Genomic DNA, 23,454 nt, shown 5'->3' on the forward strand with positions numbered 1-23,454 from the left:
GCAAACAGTAGAGCAACAATGCGACTAGCTAGAAGCATAAACAAAAGAAAGGAACGTTGGTTGGGACAACCCGGAAAGAAGTGGAAAAAGCTGACGTTCAGTTCATTTTCCCGCCTTCCCACCCGTCTCCGCGCCATTTTGTCCTCGTTCGTTTGTGGTATTCCCGGATTTTTGTGCACCTGAAAATTTGGAGCGGAAGGCAACTGGATACTCGAGGCAGGTATTTCACTATCAATCTGCTGCTTGATTGGCAAGGATAGTGTAATGGTGGCATAAATACAACACTCTAAAAGATGTTTACTTGCAGAATTTGTAGTTTCTGTTCAAGCACGCTTGATGGTTGTGCAATTCGATGAGCACGTTTTCAGCTCTCGAATTCTTCCCAGGCAGCACAGGGTGTTGGGCCAATATTGGAAGAGCATTGGCAAGAAAAGGTCCAATGATGGTCCACTTTAGCCAATCTGCTTCCTATATTGGCTATACCATTATAGGGAATCTTCAGTGATGGCCCAGCTTCTCCAATGACAAACCAATATTGGAAGCACATTGGCATAAAATGGGCAATCTTGGACTGTCATTTCCATTCGCTTGCGAATATTGGATGAACACTGGCAAAACATGGACAATGTTGGCCTGACAGTTTCATTGGGTTGCGAATATTGGATGAACACTGGCATAAAATGGGCAGTATTGGCCTGTCAGTTCCATTGGCTTGCGAATATTGAATGAACACTGGTATAAAATGGGCCATCTTGGCCTGTAAGTTCCATTGGCTTGCGAATATTGGATGATACTGGCGTAAACCGGACAATGTTGACCTGTCAGTTTCATTGGCTTGCGAATATTGTATGAACACTGGTATAAAATGGGCAATCTTGGCCTGTCCGTTCCATTGGCTTGCGAATATTGGACAAATACTTCCGTAAACCGGACAATGTCGGCCTGCGAGTACCGTTGGCTTGCTAACATTGGATGAATACTGGAATAAAATGGTCAACGTTGGTCTCTCCGTGCCGTTGGCATTCCAATATTTGATGGGGACTGGCATAAAATGGACACTGTTGGCTTGGCAATGTTGGATAAACACAAGCTTATAATGGTTACTGTTTTCCTGTTGGTACCATTGGCTCATTGTCATTTCAAGAACACAGCGGCATAGAATGGTCGGTGTGTGTTACTCTGACAATACCATTGGCTTAATAGTGGAAGCATGTTTGAATACGCTGGTTTAGGCGCGTTCGTTTCACCTCAACAAATTGAAATTGCTCGAGCGCTTGTAAATTTTATGTTATTTCTTCAAAACGCGATTCAGGTGCTTTTCTGCAAAGTAAACAAGACAATAACAAGGTACAGAACTTATTGGCGAAGATTTGCTCCTTCACTGTGCATATTAAGCAGTCGCCAGCGATATGGGCTCATCAGGACCGCCAACTGGAAAAAAAGAAAGAAAAACGATGTCCGGGTTATAGAGTCAACATAATAGATTATCATATTGACTCTATGATTTTGACAACCAAAATAAGAGCCCGAATGCCTCCTACACGGCGCCAAGGCAGTGATAGCAGACGACAATGTTGGTCTTGATTTAGACTCTAGCCGGATTGTCTAGCCGGATGTTGGTATTGATTTAGAGTCTAGCCCCTTTTTTCCGCATTTGATTTATCATTGTTTCTTCTTAATTTTGACATTAGGTTCCGAGCTGATTTCGGAGCTTCGTCTCTGTCAGTCCCGTTTCGTCCTCTTGTTGTAGGGTTATCATGTCTAAGCAATCTTTACTACCTTGGTTTTTGGAAACCCGAATAGCAAATAACAGCAGAAACAAACGAAAGAATTCGAGAGAGAGAATCATACACGGGAGGGGTCGCGCCGACGGCCTCGGAACGGCTTCCCCTCCCATTTTCCCCACGCCGTCACTAATCTCTCCTTTGTGAGTGAAGAAGACTCGGCGACCTTGAGGGAGGAGGACACTGCGCATTCCTAAGCTGACAGTGCCGGGGAAGCTACGCGCCGGCCGGACCAGTCATCACCTGCACCGCTCTCTGCGCGTTGTTACGGGAAAGAGCGTGATCACGTGATTAAAAATAGACCTGCGATTAGTTCACCGAGCTTCTTAGCTTCCTCTGCACTCTCAGCTTAGGGGTGATGGAGTCCAGAACGCGAAACACACGCACACACGCACACCCACGCACACAGAAAGTGGGATCGCGTGCATCAAGGCCACACGATAAGGTAGCGACTGGAAGACGGTGGGGACGGTCTCCTCAATTTCCAACACGCGCATCCGCGAACTGCAAGTTGGCAGACGTGCTTCGCAATTTATGCATGCTTTTTTGTTTGTTTTTTTTGTGGCAGAAATAGCTCTCTTTTGCAAGGCACAAGAACGGCAAGATAACCATGCGGATATCAGGACACCGTGGTGTCCGTTTCTAACTTGTCTGAGTGCATTTGATTGCTTAGCAGACTGTTTTTATCGGGCGAGGCGGCTCGGCATCTCCGCCATGGCTCTGGAGTTCCGATCACCAGCAGCGCATTTCGTCCTAGTGCCAAGTGCGATCTTCAACATGCGGATTGCCAGGACCATGAATATTCTTTCGACAGCGCCTGCACATCGCTGATCTTCCTTCGTTGTGGGCATACGTGTGACCACTAGCTTCGACGGTCCGAAGACACGACGGACCGCTCTCTCTTTCATGTAAGTGACAAGGAGAGGTGCTCCTGACCATGGGGATAGGTATTCTTGCTGCGCAATGTACATTTTGTCACTATCCGATGAGTCTGAACCGTGTCGAACTCTGTGCAATGAATCTCCGACGAGTTCAGCGTGTGATTCACAGCGATCGGCCCGAAAGGCCCTGTACAGCGCTACTTGTAAGTGCTTTTTATCCTAATAGACCGTGAGAGACGTTCTGATTGAATATTTCTGTGTTCGAAGTCCTTTTTATTTCATTTTTCTTGTTAAAATGTGGCTGTCGTCTTGGCGGTAGATGTGTACTTTAGTAAAAAGTCCTACCGGCAGGTCCAAAGCCGAATACCACAGAGCGTTGAGTGGTCTTTATTTGCCAAGGTTCGGCTTGTTGGGTGCGAGTGGAGTGTCGGTTATGTCACCGCGCTCTGCGAGTGTAATTGCCAGTAATTGTCTTTACACGATAAGCTATTTTATGTGTGTGATTTATTTTAAATTCTTGATTGATTCAAGCATTCAGTTCTGTTCAACTTTCAGGTTCTTACGTATAACGGGGTAATTATTGAACGTTTAATTAATTTAGTAGTGCGTTTGATACTGGTGAGCTAAAGAGGGTGCCAGCGGTTGGATTTATAAATTGTAAATATTATAAAGGCAATATGTCTACATTTATAACTACATATTTCCGTGCCGCGAAAACCGTAAATCTTAAAAACATTTTTTTTTTCAAATCAACGTAGAAATATCGGTGTGAACTTAAATAGTGAGATTGTAATTTCTAAGGCTTCTTAAAGCTAAATGAAAGGTTAAGGGACGCCATGACATTACAAGAGTAGAACTGAGCAATTTATGAAATAACCTTCGTACTATTTGATTAATTTTTTAAATCACTATGAATATTTTAATCTAGATCGATCGAGTTCTGAGTAACGACAAGTCGGACGAACAATATAATAGTAAACGCCTGGGCCGTCTTGCTAGAAACAGCGTCTCAGCTGAGACGGGGGAAAAGAAATTAAGCACTGTCAAAGCCAGCGTACGAGTTGAACGGGACTCAAACCTCGACTCAAGACGCTCGCGCGTCCCAGCCTTTACAGTGCTTTCTTTCACCCAATCTCAGCTGAGACACTGATTCCAGCAAGCCGGCCCCGGTGTCTTACCTGCGCATCTGTTTATTTTAAAACGAAGTACTCAGTTTTGTACATACAAAATAACGAAAGATAATTTGCTCGAAAACAATGTTTATAATATGGAAAAGTAAACATAAAAAATTCGGTAGGCCTTTCGAGATTTTATACTTGAGGAGCAACTGAACCGATTAATCGAATAGTTAATTAAATGGCGATTAATAATGAAGCTATGTTTTATTTCGATATTCATTATTGACAAGCGTAAGAGAGAACTGAAAGCCTCTGAAACCCTTCACCTGAATTCAAACCCCCGCTTCTGTCTCTTTCAGAATCCTGTGGCCAGGCCCCTGTGTGGAACCCCTTTGCCCAGCCCTCGGCCCTGTCCACTACCGAGCCTGCTGCCGAGTCTGCCTAGGCTCCCTTGATTGCAAAATGTTTTAAATATTTTTATTCGGTTTAAATAAATTATGAACTGTCAAACGTTATGAACAATTCATTTGTAAGCTTTAATGATTTCTAAAGTATCCAAATACGGTAAAAAAGATTTTAGTATCAGACAGAAAACAGTGCTTGAGGAAAAAGGGCAAGATACTTGCTTGGTTCTCTGCACTGTTTTGTGACGCTGGTTAGACCACTGGCTGAAAAATGGCATCCAATAATAGCATAGACAATGGATGCAAAAAATAGCCATTGTATAAAACTGGATGCCAATATTTAAGCCAATGTTGGAAGAGCCAGTGTGTAGGGCGCTGGGTGCCAATGTTGGTTCAGCCAATGGTGAAACCTCTATGCCAATATTGAAAAAAAAAGCGCGAACCACGTTGGTCCAACGTGGGCTAGAAAGTTGGCGAACCAGTGGTCCAACATTGGCACCAATGTTGGACCACCATTGGATCGGGTAGCGTTTTCGAAAATGCCAACGTCAGACCAATATTGGAGCCATTTTTTTCCAACATTGAGCCAACGGGGGTCCAACAATGGTGTGCTGCCTGGGTTCAGTGAGTGGACGAAGGATGCTGTCGCCAGTTTGTTACGTATGATGCTCTCAGGTGTCATATTTTGAGAAGACATAGGCATTGGTACGCCTAAGGGAAGTTTGGTTTGTTTCGAGGAGTTTGGAAAGCTTTCAGTGCCCTTTGCCACCATGCCTAGAGGAGTGCCACACAAGGGAGGCTTTGCTAAAACATCTAAAAGGCCACATCACCGACAGCATTTTGTTTTCGTGTTCGTGCTCCAACTGTCAGAAGGTGTGAAATCATAGTTCGATCACGGCACATTTGAACTGGGCGCATTTACGAGTGACGGGTTTCTTGGGCGACGGCGCATCGCCTGCAGGCCCGCTTCAGGTTGCGGACTCTTCGACTCGGTCGACTAGTGCGGATTCTAATGAAGACGGTGCTGTTAACGTGATGCAATCCCCTAATGATAACTACGACGTGTTAATGTCTCTGTCTGCAGGAGAAAAAAGGAAGGCCGTAAAATACGACCTTGTTTTTTTTTTTTTGTACCTGAAGTTCAACGGAACGCTTCTTATGCCGGTATCAACAGTTCAAAAAACCATTTATGAATTTCAACGTCGGCATTTCTTGTACAAACAATACATGTTCGGCCAACTTGCTGAAAGCCTTCAAAACGTGCTTGGTTCAGTCGAGGTTCATAACGTCATTGAGTTCATAACATCACTATACAATGATGTTATGAACCTGAATACTACCACCTTTCTCGTCGTTTAAATTGCACCGTAAACATAACGGCGCGCTGTAAATTTTTTTTTACCGCAAATTTGAAGGCCGATCGTAGATTTCTACGGTCCCCGTTTCAATTTATCGTAAACCAGATTTACAGTGCACCGTTATTTTTACTGTACAAGTTTGGCAGCATCAGCTGCCTGGTATTTGACCGTAAATTTTACGGTCAAATTCACAGTCAGGACGCTACAGTGTAGCGTCCTGACTGGTGCCCCATACGAGCAGGCACGTATGGCGTGCACGTGAATATAGCTTTGGTAAGCTTGCAATTGCACGTGATTTTCTGCACGAGCAGAGACATTGCGTTGGCCAGATGCCCAGCTTTCTGAGGCTATGCAGTCAAAAGTACGGGAGCGTGTGCCTTGGTGTGCATAGCCACAGAAAGTTCAAAGAGTTCATCCCCTACAGGTAAACCGATACAAAAGCTCTCAAGATCTATATTATGTTATCAGAGTTTAGTAAAAACGATGACTCCACAAAAAATATAAACACTCCCCCCCCCCCCCCCCCGTTTTACGCCGAGGAACCGCCCCCCCCCCCCCCCAAAATGGAGGTCTGGATCCGCCCCTGCGTTGGTGTTCTTTCATCCTGCCAGGATGAAAGGTGTCGAAAGGCATCGTGTACAAGATCCCCTGCCAGGACTGCGGCTCTTCGTACGTTGGGGAGACCGGACGCAAGAACACCAACGTGACGTCAACTATTCCACGAACCCCACCCGTCTTAAGACGGAGCTGGTCGACTACGCGTGGACCACAGGACACACCTTCGACTTCGCAGCCGCGACGACCTTGGCGAAGGGGGATAGGTGGGGCCCACGCAAACTACTTGAGTTATGGCTCATCCGCGGAGATAAGACGGCGTGCAACAAGAACCGTGGCCCCCTCCCGGAAGCTTATATGGACCTTCCCGATAAATAGGACTGCGTTGACCGAAGCTGTCTTATTCCTGTGTATGTACTGATGATGCTTCCCGGCATGGGAGACGAAATCTTTAATGAAGTTCTTTTTCTTGTTATGTGAAGTCGGTGTTCTTATTTTAATCGTGACATCTCCCGGCTTTTGGACTATTTTTGGACAACTTCTATTATGGACGATTTTTGAGGGGAACGAATGTTTCCATTTTAACGAGACATCACTGTAGTTATTCTTCACTTTCGCCTTTCCCTCCGGAATAGGAGACATAATAACTAATTTAAGATGTATAGGAACGTGATTTTTGTATTTCTGGTACTGCGCACAATTAAACGCATTCACTGCTTCATAATTTTCTAGTAAACTATAAGAAACAGCAAAGATGATATGCAAAATGTCGGTAATCAAATTTTGTCATTTATTTTGTATTTGCTTAGTGATTTAAAGAAAATAATTTATTCACTACTAAGCATTTGGTGTTTTGTTTTCGTTTCGTAAACACATCGTCGGTCAGCCTCTTCCCTTTTCTACATGAACAACCAAAGATAGAAAAAGTTTACGCGTATTGTACTGAAGCTATAAATAATAAAGCAATCAATGAAGCCTCTCATCGGACAGGAAGACGACTGAAACCGCGTTAGAACAACTCCCGGCACCAGTTGCAGTACGCTTACCATCCAGGGAAATTCCCCTTCAGTGGCATTCCGTCCTCCAATTATTCGTTTCCCTTCGTTAAGGCTCGCACCACATACGTCACCTGTCGTTTCAGCCGTTTGGAAAAAAAAAAATAATGACGTGGACGAAAGTTATTCATTATTTAATTCATGCGATAAATAAATACTTCGCCTAAATGTATGTTTCATTGCGATGCATCCTGGGTGCACATCCCGCACTCTAAAAAAAGGTCGGTGTGTCTACTTTGTCGCAAAACAATCAGTAAGCTTTGAGAAAGCTCCATTAGAATATTCTCGCAAATATGCTGAAATCATGATTTATGACTGCTCTTCCGCTAACATTTCTTCCTTCCTGAAATGCTCGCGGATGCAATCGCGCACTTTCTCACGCAGAAACAGACTCTGTAGTTAGATCATATTTATTTCGTAACATGTTTCATAAGCCGCGGATAGATGTAAAATTATTTTCGCCCCAATCTTAGCCGTGGATTAAAATTAGCGGTAGTATACTGGGTGATTCAAGGAGACGCCAGGATCTTTAAGTCGAAATCAAAATTCGGTTTCTTAACATTTCGCTCTACGACTTTGTGCATCTTTGCCCAAAGATGGTGCATTACTTTTTTGTAAACTTTTCAAAGAGCGAACTTACCTGAGGAAAAAGTAAAGAAAGAAATAGGCTTACCTCCTATGGAAACGCAGGGACGCCACCGGTCTTCAAACAACACGGCAGCGTTTCGCATGGGAGACGAGAGATGGCGCAAGTGGTCGCGACGCCAACTGCCGCCAAAGAACGAGCCAACGTTACTAGAACACTCAGTTGGGAAACTCCCATAGAGACAGCCCTAAAAATATGGACCCAATCTATCTCCGAGCACCGAGCTAATGACGAACACAACGCCACCACTTCTCCCGCAGCGGCCACTCGAGGAACTGCACATGACTTCTATTTTTGGCTTTGACAGGGATGAACCCCCATCTCCCCGGCGGACGCACCGCGCTGAGCTACTGAAGTTAAAATGCACCTAAGTCGGGACGCGCTACCTGAAAGGCCGGCTGAGGCATGGCTTTATAAAAACAATATTAATTGTTCCGCAAAACCTTGCGAACAAAAGATGATAAAAACATCATGCGCCCATCATTTGGTACTAAACTCCAATAAATTTCATACAAAAAGAGTCTTTTCCGTTTGTTTTTACGCAAAAAACAGGCTTTCAAAAAGCTCGAGGTGATCATAGTACAGACAAACGAAAAAGAGTGGCGCTGTTGTCGCATTTAGCTCGGTCTCGGTGGACGCCAGCGGCCCAGGTTTCGACGGCGAGTTTCCCAACTGAGTGTTTTAGTAACGTTGGAACGAGCATACGACGCCGAGAGCCGGCGTATTTAGCAGAGAAGGAACTGCAGTTGCTTGTTGTTACCGTGCCTGTTTTTGTTTCTCCGACTGTCGCCGCCTGCGGAACGCGCGCCGCTTTTGAGTCGAAAAGATTGTCTGCTAAAGACGCTGGCTCTCGGCGCCGTATGCTCGTTCGTTGGCGGCGTTCGTTGCGCCATCTCTTGTCTCCCGTGCGAAACGGCGCCATGCTGTTTGAAGACCGGTGGCGTCGCTGCGTTTCCATAGGAGCTAAGCCTTTTTCTTTCTTTAATTTTTCCTCAGGTAAATTCGCTCTTTGCAAATTTTACAAAAAAAAAAAAAAAAGAACGATCTGTAGGCAACGCTGCACAAAGTCGTAGCGCGATTGGTTAAGAAACCGAATTTTGCGGTCGATTTAAAGAGCCTGCCGTCTCCTTGAATCCCCCTGTATTGTTTAGCGGAAACATAATACTGAAGTATGGTCTGTCTCCAACGAGGGATTATCTTCGTCACCCTAATCTCGCCATATTGGCTTTCTGCAGTCAATACTCGTTTTTGGTGTTTGATTGGGTAGCCAGCTTTGATTATTTTCTTATAACTCTGCAGACTATTAGATTACATAATCTCGCATGATAGCAATATTATTTAAGGGAAAGCGTCGACCACAACAATAGCTTGCCACACAGTGTGGTACCTTCGTTTGTAACCGAAATAATCACTACAAGTGGTGATTACTGCAATAAATTTTAAGTGAATGCTAGCGTCGTCATTTTCAAAGCGGTCTAGTGATCAGTGCTTCTTATGCGTTGCAGATGTAATTATCTTTAGGAATTCAGTCTGGTTTATGTTTTTTACCTTCATGTGTGTCATCGGTTTTTAATGACAAGGCGGGCATTACGTAATCTTATTTTGCTGACCACATTTGATCACACGTTGTCTCACCATATAAAAATGTATGGCACAAGTGAGTATTTTCGAACTCCGAGGCAACTCGAATTTATGCTACTGACAGAACAAAAACATTATTGTCCGTTTCGTACGTTGCGCGCAAAGCAATAATATCCTGGAAAAGGCAAAGAAACAAAGGTTGACAACTCGAGATCTTGATTACGGTGACCCTAGCTGTCCCGTACACGTAAGTGAGCATTCGACCAGAAAAAAACAAGGAACTGCTTGGCTGAGCAATCGCCCAGAAGAAAAAGCTGGCGTGGAAATTTGTGGGATACGGCCCATTCGTCACAGGTCAATTTGTCATAGGGCAACTGGTAACATGCCCGTTCGACACAGCGGGACATTCGTCATATGATGATTCTTCACGCTGGCAGTTCGTTACACGATGACCCCAAGATCGTTAAACGTTAGTTTTTCTATTTGTTTTTTTTTTGGAAAGTTACGAAAGGGGGGTCACCCAACCAAATCCGTACAAGGTCAGTGAGGTACGAAAAGGAACAAAAGCATCTCCCAATGACCCCAAGATAAGGCAACCTGCAGCATTTAGCCTGCATGTTGTCCTTATCTGGGTCACCTTACTATCAAACAAACTTCAAGAACATAAAGTTCACAATAAAAAAAAGCCCACTAAACCCAATTCTCTTCGTTTTTTTTTTTTGTGCTTCGCTTTGGGACTTATTGTGTTGGTTGCTTCCAGATGATAAAAGACGGATCTCTTTTGCTTCCCATCTCACTCTCCATGTCTAAATGGAGGTAGTTACTACTAAGACAGGTGGCGATATGCTTCACCACGAGGGACATTCCTACACTTCCATTAAGGTTAACGAAACTACGTTGTATTGGGCCTGCCGGCAAAGAGGAGTTTGTAAAACTAAAATTGTAACCGATCACGCCCAAGACTTGTGTAATTTCTTATTGCAGTTACCAAACGCATGTCGGTGACCCCACCCATATAAACGTGCTTCGGGCGTGTCATGAGATGAAGGAAAAGGCTGGTAAGTACCAAAAACTGTTCCTGCTTTTACATTACCAAAACAAGTTCACTAACGTCCTTCTTTATTCCAGTGGAAGGCCGTCTAGCACCGCACCAAATACTTCTGGATGCAGCTGCCTGTGTCAGTGACGACACTGCATCGGAGATTCGCGCACCTTCAACTCTTTGGCGCACAATCCGCAGCAAAGGCAGATGGCGGAATTTGAGTATAGCATACCATTATGCAGAGCCGAGATACGGATGAACACAGAGTTTAAGGTATTGCGGGAAGGCACCGTCGTTCTTCCAGGAGAACCGACGGGCTTGCGCCGGAGTGCCTCTTCCCTTGGTTCAAAAATACTGAAGAAATGAGTCGCTAGCCTAAAGCTGAAAAATAAACTATTGGAATTGATTTGAAATCAAACTGTGTCAATACGAAAGGTTCGTTGTGAAGAATTTTAATGAAGACGGCCACACAGGGCAAGAAAGCCTGCAACTGACAATGGTTGAAAAAACAAAAAAAAAAGTTTTATTCTAAATTTTTGTAAGAGCATGTTGGTAAAAGTTATCATCGCCAGGAAACGATAAGCCGAAATAGTGTACTACTGTTTATTTTTTCCTTTTGGTGCATTGAGTTCTGTTGCAGTCAATTTTGAGGTTTTCAACTTAAACACATTTAGTAACATAAAAGGAATTAAATAAAAACAAAAAAACTCTGAGAGAAAATTATTTCAACTTAATGGCCGCAATCAGAGTTTCCAACCGGAACCGAACCGAAAACCGGGACGTAGCCGTTTTTTTTTAGTCGAACTGAACTCATTAGAACCAAAACTTTTGCCGCCATCTTGGAACTGAACCCAAATTGGACCTGAACAATTGTAACGGTAACCGGTACAAAATGTTTTACAGTAATTAGTTTTGTAAGTATTACACAATCAAAATTTAAGTATAAAACTATTGACAGCTGTAGTTCTGTATCATGATCAAAACGCCATATAGAGAATTGAAATGTCTGAGAAATTGCGCGTTGTCGTGGCGCTTTTTATTTGCACTATAATCTAGCCTGTGTCACGTGATCACGTGACAAGCATGGCGTCAAGTGTCGTGTTTGGAACATGACTCCCACTGGTGTGTCTACTGCGCCCAAGAAAGTTGTCCCTCAATTTCCACTTCAAGACGTCATTGAAAAGTAATATTGTCATCGGTCTCGATCCTGGCGATGTCCAAGCAGCGGTGGTTTATATGGCAGACGCGTGTTCTGCGCAGGTCGCTCTCCGGTGTGGCACTTCACAGATGCCTCGGCAGCCAGAAGTTGGGACTCACTGAGCCGAATATTGGGAGAGTATGGCCAATGTACGGAGCAAAGGCTGCCGCCAGCGCCGAATATTCCCCCGGCGGTTAGAGTGTAAACTAAAAGTGAGACACAGTGTCGATCAGTCAGCAGATCTCGACGTCGCAATATCGGAAACGACATTTAAGGCGGGAAATAATACCGTTCAGTCTCGCAGCAGCAGTAATTCCATCTACGCACTTTGCTCTGGTTTGGAGGGCACGCTCGATTATTCTACCGTTGAATATGGATGTGACAAAAACCTCGCATGCGCCAAGTTTTCAGTCACCAAGAGTTACACTTTTCTGCTCTAGCCACGCTAAAACGGCTTAAATTTGTGAAGTGACATTTTAAGAGCTAATGACCACCGCTAGGGACCTGTTCCGCGGCCTAAGGTGGGCCACGAGGTGCTCGCCTATTAAGTCGATGAATAACCAAACTCTCCCAATACACGGCTATTGGAACACCTCGCCGACAACGACACTCGCGTTCACTCGTGCTTTTTGCCATCATTTCTTGGACCAACCACTAGGATCGCGACATCCGACTAGATATCACTCCGGCTTCTGTGACGTCATTTGGTGACACTTGGGGACCACGTTTGATCTATCTATAGATACCAATCAGAGATGCGCTCCAGGCACCACTGTGTCAAGACATAATGTTAAGTAATGTCACGTCAGTGGGCCCATGACTGCCTGCGCCATTTCGATTGCAATTTGGAACGTTACTAGAGTTGTTAGCGTTGTTGACACCGTGATGTCACATGACATCTCGACTTCGCACCGAAAGTCATGTTGCAGTTGAGAGCTCGGGTTTGTGACAATCAACGTCGCGCTAAGTTCGCGTAATGGATCGTAGCCGAATTCTAACAATGTCTAAAGCTCATCCCATGCTTTATGCTTGGCCAACCCCAGTGCATGACCATGATAAACATTGAACTATATATAATTAGCGTCAATTCACGTGGCCGCTTATCCTAATCGCAAATTCATGGGAAAAGCTGCGTCTTTATTTGTTCTGCGTCTCCCATTGAGCGGAGAGAAAACAAATGCTATTTTTCGAGTTATCAACCCCAGGGATTACGTCTCAGCAGTATCTACTGAAAGTACAAAAATTGTTGCACAACCCATTTTACAGATACCAATCTTTGAGCCACCCAAACACTTTTTCGTCGTTGCTTAACTGTCTCAGATGGTTGTTCCCGGGAATTAAACGCACAAAACCTGACTTATCAATCCGACGTTTATGAAAATACAACTCTTAGAGGGAGGGATACCTGAAGAGAAATGTGCTGGTGGCCTGAGAGGGCAGCAGAGTATTTCCAGTCGCTCTAATTATTGTTTTCAAATTTTCCCTCACCGTTTGACCAGCTCCGTAATTTTATTAATTTTTGGGTGCGAAACCAAAGCAATGGACAATTACTGTAAACGAGTGACACAAGCATATTGAAGAGACGAGCAACGAAAAAAAGAAAGAGAAAACGAGGTGTTCTAAAGGTTCCTTGGCGCCGCATTTTGAGCACAGACCAGAAAGCGGGGCACCAAAACATAATTAAAAAAAAATACTCTTGTCAGAAGGCGCTTCTTCGGGGTGCCAGAGGCTTTCCTCAGGTTGTCGCACTAAGCACGAAGAATTTTTTTTTCAAATACACTGCTTGCACTGAGCCCTAATCTTCGGCAGCGTGCATTTGGCACTACCAGATTTCATTTTCTCACCAAGAACGAAACGCAATTGCCACCTGCATATAGTGCGATGACGTCAAGTGCAAGCTATGTTAAACAGTTCAGTTTTCTGGTGAAGTGCGATGTTCGCAGCACTAGCAAAATTAGATGTAAAAATTGTAAAGTTGGGCTGTATACGCTGAAGTCTAGCAATGATATATTGCAGTGAAATACAATTATAGATCCTATGTCCGACCGACAAAGCAAGGAGTTGTAACGTGAGTGGCAAATGTGATTGAGCATCAAACCGAATGTAACATAAGTTTCCCGAGAAGGTATTTCACCAAGTTTCGAGTTCATGCAAGCTGATGCCCAAATATGACTAATGTTAGAACTATAAGAATCTTCGTCAGTCCTTTGCGCTATTTATCTGTAATTAGAAACGTTATTCTATCTCTATATATTTATTTTGCAATAAGGCCTCATGCATCAGGTTGTTTTGAAGATTACCATTCATTTCCATTATCTTTCTGGACACTTTGAGTATTCGATTTCAGATCTGTCATGTGAGCACAAAGTGCTTTTTGGCCTATACCGGGCCCGATGTTTCACACTGACCAAATACAAAAATAGCAGATTTCCAAGGCCCGATTAGCTGAGGCATTTTCGAGTATCGTCTTCCCCTATCGGTCACAAGCAGTTATGTGGCATGTTAAAAGAGTAGCGCATAAAAGACGGGACAGAGAGGAAGCAAAACACAGGACGAGCGCTAACTTGAAACTAAAATATTTATTCCATACTTTGTGCACTACTCTTTTAGCGCGTCTGTCAACAATAAACTAACCCATCAACTCACTATTTTCAGTCATTTGAACTTTACAAAGTCACAGGAATTGAAAAAAGTGTTTTCAATTATTGAATGACAGTTTGACAACATAAACAAATGGTCCATCACCTTGAAGACATGCATCTAAGTAAATGCACACCCTAATTATCTGAAAGATGGTCAGCATATATTTTGCGGCGTTTTTATTCTTTATAGGCTCAAAGTGATTTGGGAGAGTTTTAAAGTCCTGTATGTTCCTGACGCATATAGAACTTCTCAAACATATTGAAATCTGCCATGTCCTATTTTACGTCATGAACAGCAACTTCATGTGTCTTTCGGTTGCACAAAAACAAAGTAAACGGGACGCGTGATGGAACTTAGACGCTTTCGCACGCAGACCGCCAGAAAGTGACCATTTAAGTAGCTAAAATGTCGAGTAGAATATAACACACTAGTATGAAATATTTAACAAAAAATATCAATTCGCAAGAGTGATATGCCTTTCTTAAAATAATATTGACCTGCATTTTGTTAAAAACAAGCCTGAAGAGCAAGGCTATGCCAGTTTATCCGTATAACGAAAATGTCCCCTTCTGTAAGCGCTATTTTAGGCCAAAATCGATTTGAGTACGAAGGTGCGTATCAATTAGAGTGAAAAATTCTGATAATTTATGTCTTCATGATTCTTCGCCAGAATCACGGTGCTGAGTGCAAGCAATGTTGCTTAGGAACGCAAGCGCTGTGATTGCCGCTCAGTGTTTCTATAAAAGGTAGACTCAAGGGGTTTGTCCTAAAGCTGCCAAACAATTTTAGCGAATAGTATTCCTTTAACTCATTTACGTCGTCATCATATGCAAGGTCTGGCCGTGAGGACTAATTGGCACGCCTTGCGGAATTCGAATTCAAAATGTACATAACTGAAATTGGATAGGCGAGCGTAATTTCGCGATAGCTTTTGACCTTTTTTTCAGAGCTGAAGTCAGAGAGAGATTAATATTAAAAATATAGTAAAAACGGTGGTCATTCATTTACTCTTATGCCCCATACCGCATTTTCGTCGTCTTCCGACTGGGTAGTGAACTTGCTCCCAGGTGGTCAGTGTTCATATATTTCATTAAATGCCGTAATGACAAATTCACGTGGTCAATCGTCGGCGAGCCCTTGTCGGCGGCACCGGCAACCCAAACCGCGCCACGGTGCGCACGCGACCCTCTTCACCCGAACGCTCCCGAAAGTGGTGTTTCCTTTTGCCTGGGTCTTGCGTTAGCTTTGTTAACGTCTTCTATTGTTTTATATACAATAGGCACGCCTCATGCATCAACAACATATATTCGAACTCTGATATGTGGGTAAACACAGGTGGCTTCACAATATATATATATATATGTATATATATATATATATATATATATATATATATATATATATATATATATATATATTTATTTATTTATTTATATTGACAATACCACAGTTCGCACAGCTTACAGGATATTAAAGTATATATTTAATACGAGGGAAGATTAATATGTTTTGATGGTAAAAGAGTAGCGCGAAAAACACGGGAAACACAAGTTTGACAGAGGACGAGCCATGTACGTAAGAACCAACTAGCCCGCCTACCCACTGTTAAAATCAAAAGCGCAAACACCAAGGAAAATAAGAGGAGACAAGACGGAGCGCTTAATCTATCTGGGTGTTGAATACATTCCCCGAGGAAGACATACAACAAGAAACAGGACATGTGGAGATAGAAAGAGGAAAATTAATGTTATAGATTATAGATGCATTAAAGAAATTAAAAATGAATGGAAGTTCACCCCTTTAAAAGAGCGATAAAAAACAAAATTTAGAAGTTTAAACAAAAGCAACCCAGGTCAAACATGAAGTTAGAAAACATTAAAGCAACCCGGGTTTAGAAATAATGTTAAGGTAACCCATCTCTTTCTCAGACAACGCTACTGATGGTGGGCTTAGGCAAGCATCCCTTTGAAACAAGATAGTTTTTGCTTCATAGAGTTCTCTGGATCTCTTGTTACGGTAGCGCTTAAGTATTTTAGTCTGTTGGAATATAGGAGTGCAATGGCAGACCCGGACGTGTATGGCGAGTAGCCCCGATGGTGATGATTGAAAAGAATGTTAATACTCTCAAAGTCTCACATTCATACACCGGCCATATTGTCCAACGTACAGTTTCCCACATGTGAACGGAATTTCATTTACTACTTTGGTGTTGCAGATGACGTACTTATGTATATGATTGACGGTGCATTGTTTATTATTTTCATTTAGCAAATTAATCTTGGGACACATTTTTTTTTTAGTTTGCTCGGTGCTGATAACACCACCGGTACTTGGTATGTTGAAGCTATTCGTTTGAGGCTGTGAGATATGTTGTGAATGTAGAGTATCACAGCCAGCCGGCTTTTCTTCTCATAACTTTGTTTTCCTCTTCCATTGGGAGTTGTCACTCATTTTATTACATTAAGCAATAATAAATTAGTCTATCCGGAATCCTGCAGTCTTTGAACGTGTGCTTCGTAACTAAACTTGGCCTTGTGTTCACAAGACTTCGGCAGGCCGCTTTGAAGCAGCTTTGCACTGTTCCTCTTTTGATTACCTTTGAGTGGACAGACTCAAACGGTAGGAGTCTTTTGGACTGTGGTGAGTGGGTCCAACACGTGTGTGTGTGTCTTCACAGGACAGTTGGAGATCTAACAATTAAATCTCGCAATGAGCTTGTAACCCATGACTGAACGTGTTACATATAATGTTGAATGTAGCAGAATCGTATTGGTCAAGTCTGGTGTAAAGTCACCCATGTATCTAAAGATCCCCAATGCCAGGGTTGTGGGGAGGTTCTGGGCTACGCCCCGCCACTATGGGATGAGAAAATATCGCACAAAACAGGTGCTACAGAGGAGCCTATGCAAATAATTTTCTTTTGAATGTAATCATTGCCGTTAAAAGTCACAAAAGTAGATTTGAGGTAGAACCTCAAGAGTTCCATAAAAGATTCTCATGGCGTATCACACTCATTTCGAAACGAAACAGCTCCGTTAGCCCCGGTGCAGTCGCTGACTGCTTCAAACATTCTTTCCTGAGGGACCGCATAGAAGAAGTCCCCCACGTCAAGGGAAAGTCCAAACATTACTGTCAAGGGACTTAATTTTAGGTAATATATCAATGACTCTGACTTTGGAATTAGCAAGGGTCATTCAGTTAAAGGTTGTTTAGGTGGCATAAAAACAATCTAGACATACCTCCCTGCCAAGACACGAAAAGGGCAACCATCTTGGCGAATTTTGGCTGCGAAAAACATTTCTAATTGGTTACTTTTTGCAGTACTTATTTGTTTCCTCACATGGGTTACATCCGTCTGTGGCACATCTGGGGTGCTTTTGCCTTCCCGTGTTTTTAAATTAAACCTCTCCAAGCAGTTAATTTTTTTTTTTTTTTTTATCTACGGCGAACTGGACTTTATCGAGGTAAATCTCTCGGGTCGTTCCAACAAAACCTCCTTCCTTGTCAGTAGTGAGGAGATTTAGATTGCTTTCTGGAAATCGATTAACTGAACAAGAAATATTTATCTTCTTGTCGAATTGAGCGTCTGCTTTCAGTAGTACCAATCATAAACGCAACTCTGTGGGTTTTTTTCTTGAGCTTTAGTAGCAATGTAGTGGGCATTTGACACCATATGAACTCCAGGCTGTTGGGGCTCAGTACGAAATTTTGGTCCTTTTTCAAAAACGCCGCACATATCAACCGCAAGGGGCTCGCAGCCTATGACAGTAACAGACTCGCCTTTCGCTGCATCCTAGATGAACGTAGGTTTTTAAGATGAGGGATGTAAGAACCCCCATAGGAATTCAGTCCTCTCGCTGGCTGTGGTCAGGAAGGATCTGTAGCTGGCTGTTGCTATTTTATGAGGGTTACACTAAAATAATAAAGTATTTTTAATACGTCACTATCTAAAAATTGAGCTCCAAAAATGTTTCAGTAAAACATCTTAACTAAATACGTTCGCGTGCCCAATTTCAGGTATGTGCATTTTGAATTTGAATCTTGCAAGGCGTGTCAAATGTGTTGGTCCTTACGGCCCACCCTGCATATTATAAACATGTTTTGTAGACCATATTTCATAATATAAATAACGACGAGCCTATTGCATGATTTTAGGCGCCGCAATTATTCTTTAGTTTATGAGCGCATTTACGATTCAGCGTTTCTTACTGGGATGAAAAGTTGTTCCAATCACCGGTATTTTAGGTGTGCTACCAGACCTTGTGACAACCTTTTGTTTCAAATAAAATATATGTGGCGAGTTTAAACAAATGGATTTTGATTCATATAAATACTGCGTTTTGTACGTTGATCACGATGTTCTTCTACTGTTTTGTCGAAGTTAAAGAACGCAATTTCTCATTTATGGTACCTGAAAATAAAAGTGGATTGTACGAACGATGAAAAACTATACTCCGTTCACTTCTAAGCTGAGACTGGGGTGGAAGCTACGTCCTCGTTGGAGCAGTCATACGCTTCTCTTTCGCCCTGTCATCACGCACCCGCCCGCCCATACCTAACAGCGGAGATACGGGTCAGATAAGAGGGAGGTGGCTGATTGGTCTGCAGGGCACGTAGCTCCCGCGTTGTCTAAGCTTAAAGGGGCTGTGCAATAATTTTCAGACAATGGCCAATTAACTGCAGAAATTAATCTGCGTCGCCTATGGAACGAAAAGCAGAAAACTGTATACTTGCTTGCGAGCGCTAGTTCTTAAAAAACAAAAATTAAACAAATCGAAGGTCAAAGTGCCTCTCCAGTCTCCACGTTGACTTTCGAGTGACGTACTCGGGAAGTTCACGTAGTTTCCCCTTGGGTTTCACTCTCCAGAGACCAGCCGCTTCCTCCGCGATTGTCGACTTTGAAAGGATTAGCCTCGTCGAAGGCCGCGGCGAGCGACGGACACAAAGGACGCTTCGCCACGGTGCTGACGGCGAGTATAGCAGCGGAGGTTTTGTTGACTTCCGCGTACCCCCAGAGACGGTGTCAATTCAGTTCCCGTAACCCCGACAGGCGGCTGCAGATCGGCAAATAATTCTTTTTTTGCTTTGTGATTACGCAGAAGAATAGCAGTTCTTCAGGGAAAGGTGACGCGTTTTTGGTCACTTGGGGTTGCATGAACAATATAAAAATGCAAACGGCCACTTATTTCAACATTAAAATCATTACACTGCCCCTTTAGGGGTTAACGCAGTATAAAGAGTGTTGTAATGAATTATCATTACAAGACCCTGTATACGTTAGCGTCTTCACGCTAACGTATAGGCTATCGTACAACACGGTGATGTCTTTTATATATCAGCGTCTGGGAGAGAGGTAAAATGGAGGGGAGAGGGTGACGCGTGCGCCGCTCCCATTCGTCCGAAGAGCTGACTTCAGCACGCCTGTCAAGCTCTCCCTCACTCCCGGCTCTGGGAAACTCACAGACACCGCCGGGTTTTCGTCAAAACGAGCCCTTTCATTTTCGTCGAAAACACGCGCACAGCTGGCACGGAGCCAGAGAGGAGGCGCAGCGAAACACCTCCTAGGTAACAAAGCCGTGCTGCTGAATGAGATGGCGTCATCAGAGAAGGCCAGCGCGGGACACAGATTGCAATCGAGTGCTGCGTGAGCGCTCGGCTTCGAGTCAAGTTTGAGCCCAACGTTGACGCATAACTCGTTTCCAATCTGTGTCCAGCGTTCGCCTTGTCTGATGACGGCATCTCATAGAGCACTACGGCTTTGTTATCTAGGAGGTGTTGCGCCGCAGCGCGCCGGAATGCCGGCTCAGTTGCCACTCTGCCGTCGCCTGATGTTCTTCGCTCTAGGTTTACGTGGCAGTGGTGCGGGGGCTGGGATGTGTGTGTAGTTAAAACGATGGATGCGATTTCCTCCACGAGTGATGTGGATGCGGTTCCTTCCACGAGTACTCTTAGGGAATCCGTTCGCATGACCCCTGGCAAACGTCACACACGTCTCCCTATGGGAAACGCTAACACTGACCCCGTAACGAGGCCAAAAAGAGGCAGCAAAATATATAGGAAGCAAAAGAGAAAGCCTAAATAGAGTGAAAGCCGTTTACAACTCCCTGTAACGCCTAATTAGAGCGCAGCTCTTGAGGAGGAGGAGGGAAGGGTACTGGAGGTGGATTAAGTGACCTCGGGAGGGTGGACACGTGACCTCGGGGGGATCACGTGACGATGACGATGACGTCATCAGTGACGCCACTGCTGACGTAATCAGTGACGATGACGATGACGATGCGGATGCCGATGACGTCTTCAGTGACGTCACTGATGGCGACATCAGTGATGATGACGATTACGTTGCGGATGCCAATGACGTCATGAGTGACGTCGCTGATGACGTCATCAGTGACGATGACGATGCGGATGAAGATGACGTCATCAGTGACGTTATTGATAACGTCATCAGTGACAATACCTATGCCGATGACGTCATCAGTAACGTCACTGCTGATGTCATCAGTTACGTCATGCGTCCCAAAATGCACCGCGCGGTTACGCCGACGACGACGCCGACGCCGCTAAAGCCGCAAACGGGCGCCTAAGAGCTGCGCTCTAAATGAAAAGTGAAGGGGTCAGCGTTAGCGTTTCCTAAAGCAGGACGTGCGTGGCATTCCAAGGGTCATGCTAACACATTCTCCAAGAATTCATGAAGCAATGTATCGTCTTGTAATTTTAGAGCACAGCTCTTAGGCGCCCGTTTCCTGCTTGAGCGACACCGCCGTCGCCACCGGCGTAACCGTGAGGTCACGTGACCCCCGTGAGGTCAAATGATCCCCGTGAGGTCACGTGACCCCGATGACGCCACGTAACCCTCGTGAGGTCACGTGACCTCACGGTTAAGCCGACGGCGACGGCGACGCCGACGCCGCTCGGAGGGACGAGTAGCAGGAACCATGAGGAGGTGAGGAGTAGGGAGGAGGGGTATATGCTCCCCTCAGTACCCTTCCCTCCTCCTCCTGAAGAGGTGCGCTCTAATTCGGTGTTACAGGGAGTTGTTAACGGCTTTCTTTTTTTTAAAGCGCAAGCGTCGGCGTCAGCGTCGGCGTAACCGCAAGGTCACGTGACCCCCAGGTCAAGTGCCCCCCCCCCCCCCCCCCCCCCGAGATGAGTTTTACGGCCAGGGGGAAATAGTATATGGGGCTAATCGTAAAGATCAGTCGGATAATTAAGCAAAGCTTGTTCAATAACTTTTTGATTTGTTAAAATCGACATATGGTTCCAATATGTAACATTCTGAGCTTCATCGCAAACCACTAAATCAACAATTTTTAGGAATACTTTGAACGCGTGCGGAGCGTAGTGGTGAGCTAAAAATACCACTCGTGCAGCAGGTACAAGGCCGGTGCTAAGATGAGAGCCGGAAAAATCGAGCAACAGCCTTATCGCAACGGTAGCCTCTTTGTTCCTGCAGCACGACGGGTGAATTGAGCGCGCGACTGCGCTTCTCACGCGCACAGTCTTTCTGAAATCGGGTAATTTAGTGTTTTTCGATGAGGCTTAACGAGTTTTTGGTTGGAACCATATGTTTCATATCGCTAATTTGAAAGTTAATTCAGAATTTTTATCTAAATATCAATCTCAGCGTTACCATAAGCCTCTTGTATTACGCCCCCTTGGCCGTATATCTCACCTGCGAAAAACGGATGACTGTAGCTTTCACGGATTTTTTTTGGCAAATATTTAAAGCTTAAAAAATGGTATATAGCTACTTGTTACACGGCGGATATGGTGCCTATCACCAAAACGACGCATAAAATAAATTCACAATTTCGCGGTTCAAACCGGTTTGAACTGTTACTTTTGATTCCTGGAGCTGAACCGGAACTGACCCGAAAGCCTTGAACCCAAAGCGAAAAAGAAGCGATAAGAATTTTGCTTCGATACTCTGGCACGGAATACAGTTGGGAGGTGTATATGTTTTTGGACAACACTGGATATGAAATGTGTTAGCAGAGCGACATTTAATGCTGTGCGTGTTAATAAATTCCTTCTAATATACTTTTTTAGCAGGAAGGTGGTCAGCCTAGGTGCAATGTAATGCTGCGATTACAGTATTGACGGCATTTACAAATATAGGTTAAACCAATTTGACCACATACTGAGTGCCATGAGACTTTGAGAGATTTATGGAGCAGTTTTTGCGTTTGTGAAATTATTTTAGAACTGGACACAAAAACTCCGGTTGCTGAATGGCTCGTAGAAAAGTATAGTCCGCCGACTATTGCTTAATTGCCTGTTAAGTAGTGTTATTTTAAGTGTTTGACTACCAGGTTAAAAAAAAAAACTTTTAAAACTTTCGCAATTGGCTCTATAGATTCCTGCAGAGTAATAAAGAAATCATAGCAACAAATCTGAAAATTATAATGGAGAATATTGCGACTTTTAACACTCACCACCTTTTTTGCCATTAATCGTATCTTGAATATTTTCATCGGACCAGTAGTTTACAGATGCTGCAAAATTGGAAGTTGTGCATTTTGATTTCTCTACCGATGGCTGCGTTAATCAAGACGATTGCAAAGTTTGTGTGTAACGTACCATTCAGTAGAAGCACCATGGAGAGTACAGATGCCCCCATGATGAATCAGGAAGTGCGAAAATCTGACTGCAATTGAAAAAAGGACGAGTTGATTTTGGATGTCTCTAAACAAAGGTTGTTGAATTTTAAATTGCTAACCATAAGGGGGGGGGGGGGGGGGGGGACACGCTTATTTAAGTAATCCGTAATATTTATTTATTCCAGATTACCCCGCAGCCCCAGACAGATTATTGCTGGGGAGAGGGTAAATACAGTCGGGTAAAATAGTGACCTAATTTTTATATTCATAGAATGAACCATCAACTAACAAAAACACATTGCGCTACCCAAGCCAATTCACCAGCATGATGAAAACAAAAAAAAAAAAAAAAGACACACACACAGAAAAACGCAAGCTGTCTATCAGATTTAGCTTCAGAAAAATGTACTCTTTCCCTCCCTTTTATCACCCGCCCCCTGCGCGTGGGTAGAGAGCCTAGATTGACAAGAATGTCCATCTCAACCCATGGATTGCAATTTAAGAGAGGTTGTTCTTGTATGCGTTGTGGGAGGGTTGGGGGAAAGTGAGAGCCAATCGCGTACGCTCTCACTTTCCCACCCAACCC

The 23,454-nt window shown here is 43.9% G+C and overlaps 1 protein-coding gene across 1 annotated transcript in view; it reads right to left on the reverse strand.

Annotated features, from left to right (window-relative positions):
- The window catches only part of LOC115312631 (venom peptide isomerase heavy chain-like), a 40,470-nt gene extending 17,554 nt beyond the window's left edge, over positions 1 to 22,916 (reverse strand). Inside the window, exon 1 of the mRNA XM_042293142.1 lies at positions 22,849 to 22,916. Coding sequence (XP_042149076.1) covers positions 22,849 to 22,888 — 40 coding nt within the window. The 5' untranslated portion in view covers positions 22,889 to 22,916. The remainder of the gene's footprint in view (positions 1 to 22,848) is intronic.
- Positions 22,917 to 23,454: the final 538 nt, after the last annotated feature.

This window comes from Ixodes scapularis, unplaced genomic scaffold, assembly GCF_016920785.2.
Source record: "Ixodes scapularis isolate PalLabHiFi unplaced genomic scaffold, ASM1692078v2 PGA_scaffold46__3_contigs__length_2488377, whole genome shotgun sequence".
Classification (NCBI taxonomy): Eukaryota; Metazoa; Arthropoda; class Arachnida; order Ixodida; family Ixodidae; genus Ixodes; species Ixodes scapularis.